The 1135-nt window shown below is 33.0% G+C and overlaps 1 protein-coding gene across 1 annotated transcript in view; it reads left to right on the top strand.

Annotated features, from left to right (window-relative positions):
* Window positions 1–1135, top strand: part of LOC119581772 (cadherin-23-like) — a gene marked incomplete in the record, with an annotated part of 64191 nt that overhangs the window by 58395 nt on the left and 4661 nt on the right. Inside the window, 3 exon segments of the mRNA XM_037929905.1 lie at window positions 295–481; window positions 616–723; window positions 892–1119. Of these exon segments, the coding sequence (XP_037785833.1) occupies window positions 295–481; window positions 616–723; window positions 892–1119 (523 nt within the window).

Here is a 1135-nt window from a genome sequence, read left to right as displayed (position 1 = left end):
AATTGATGTTATTATTAAAGTTATTGTTATGAGTATGATAATAATAGTAATATTGATAATAAAAATGATAATTTTTTCATGATATTGTTATTATTTTTCTATGATATTGTTATTATTTTTATTATTTTTGTTGTTATTACTGCAGACTTTATTAGTGCCAGCTATTGTCATAAGAAAAAATAAAAAAATACTGTAATTTATTTTCATTATCATCATAGTAACAAAAATATTATCATTATTGACATGGTATTATTCCTATCATGGCAACATATCTAACTTTTCAATCTACTTCCAGGCTATTGATCCGGATTCCAGTGAGAACAGCCGCTTGAGGTACTACATGGACGGCAGGGTGCAAGAAACCCTCTCCGAGAACCTGGACAATATCCGCAGATCTCCCTTTGTTGTCGACCCCGTTTCTGGCATCGTTAAACTGAATTTCGATCCTCAGAAAGGAATGAAAGGATATTTTGACTTCAAGGTAGAAGCATTATTAGATACATCTGTTTTAAATAGTGTATTACCATGATCAGAATTTGTGTACACATAACCAGAATGTTTTTTCATAGGAATTATAAATCAGAATATTTTGAGAGCTTTTTGTTCTTCTTTCAGGTTTATGTTAATGATAGCAGTGGGTATGCAGACAGAGCAAGAGTGTTTATATACCTTTTACGAGAAGATCAGAGAGTGAGGTTCATCTTGAGGCAGTCCCCTGAGGAGGTTAGAAGAAAACGGGAAATTTACATGGTTATTGTAACAAAATATACACTTTCCTTCCCTTCTTCTTTTCCCTTTTTGGTTAATAAATTGAGATTATTATTTGATATGAAGTTATGTTTTGTATTATTTTTTAAAATAATTACTGAACCTCCTGTTCCTTTTTACCAGGTGCGAGAACAAGTTGAATACTTCAGGGATTATCTTGGAAATGTCACAGGAGCCATCGTTAACGTTGATGATTTCCGAGTTCATGAAAATCATGATGGGACAGTAGACAAGACCAAGACTGACTTGTATCTCCATCTTGTTGACAGAAAAGACAATTCTGTATTAGAAGTCCAGCAAGTTCTGGCCATGATTGATGAGAATGTCGAGTATCTGGATAATCTCTTTAAGGTTGGTCTTATTGGTT

This window comes from Penaeus monodon, chromosome 15 (assembly GCF_015228065.2).
Source record: "Penaeus monodon isolate SGIC_2016 chromosome 15, NSTDA_Pmon_1, whole genome shotgun sequence".
NCBI classification, from domain to species: domain Eukaryota; kingdom Metazoa; phylum Arthropoda; class Malacostraca; order Decapoda; family Penaeidae; genus Penaeus; species Penaeus monodon.
The sequence above is the reverse complement of the archived record's forward strand: the minus strand, read 5'-3'. Positions and strand labels throughout refer to the sequence as shown.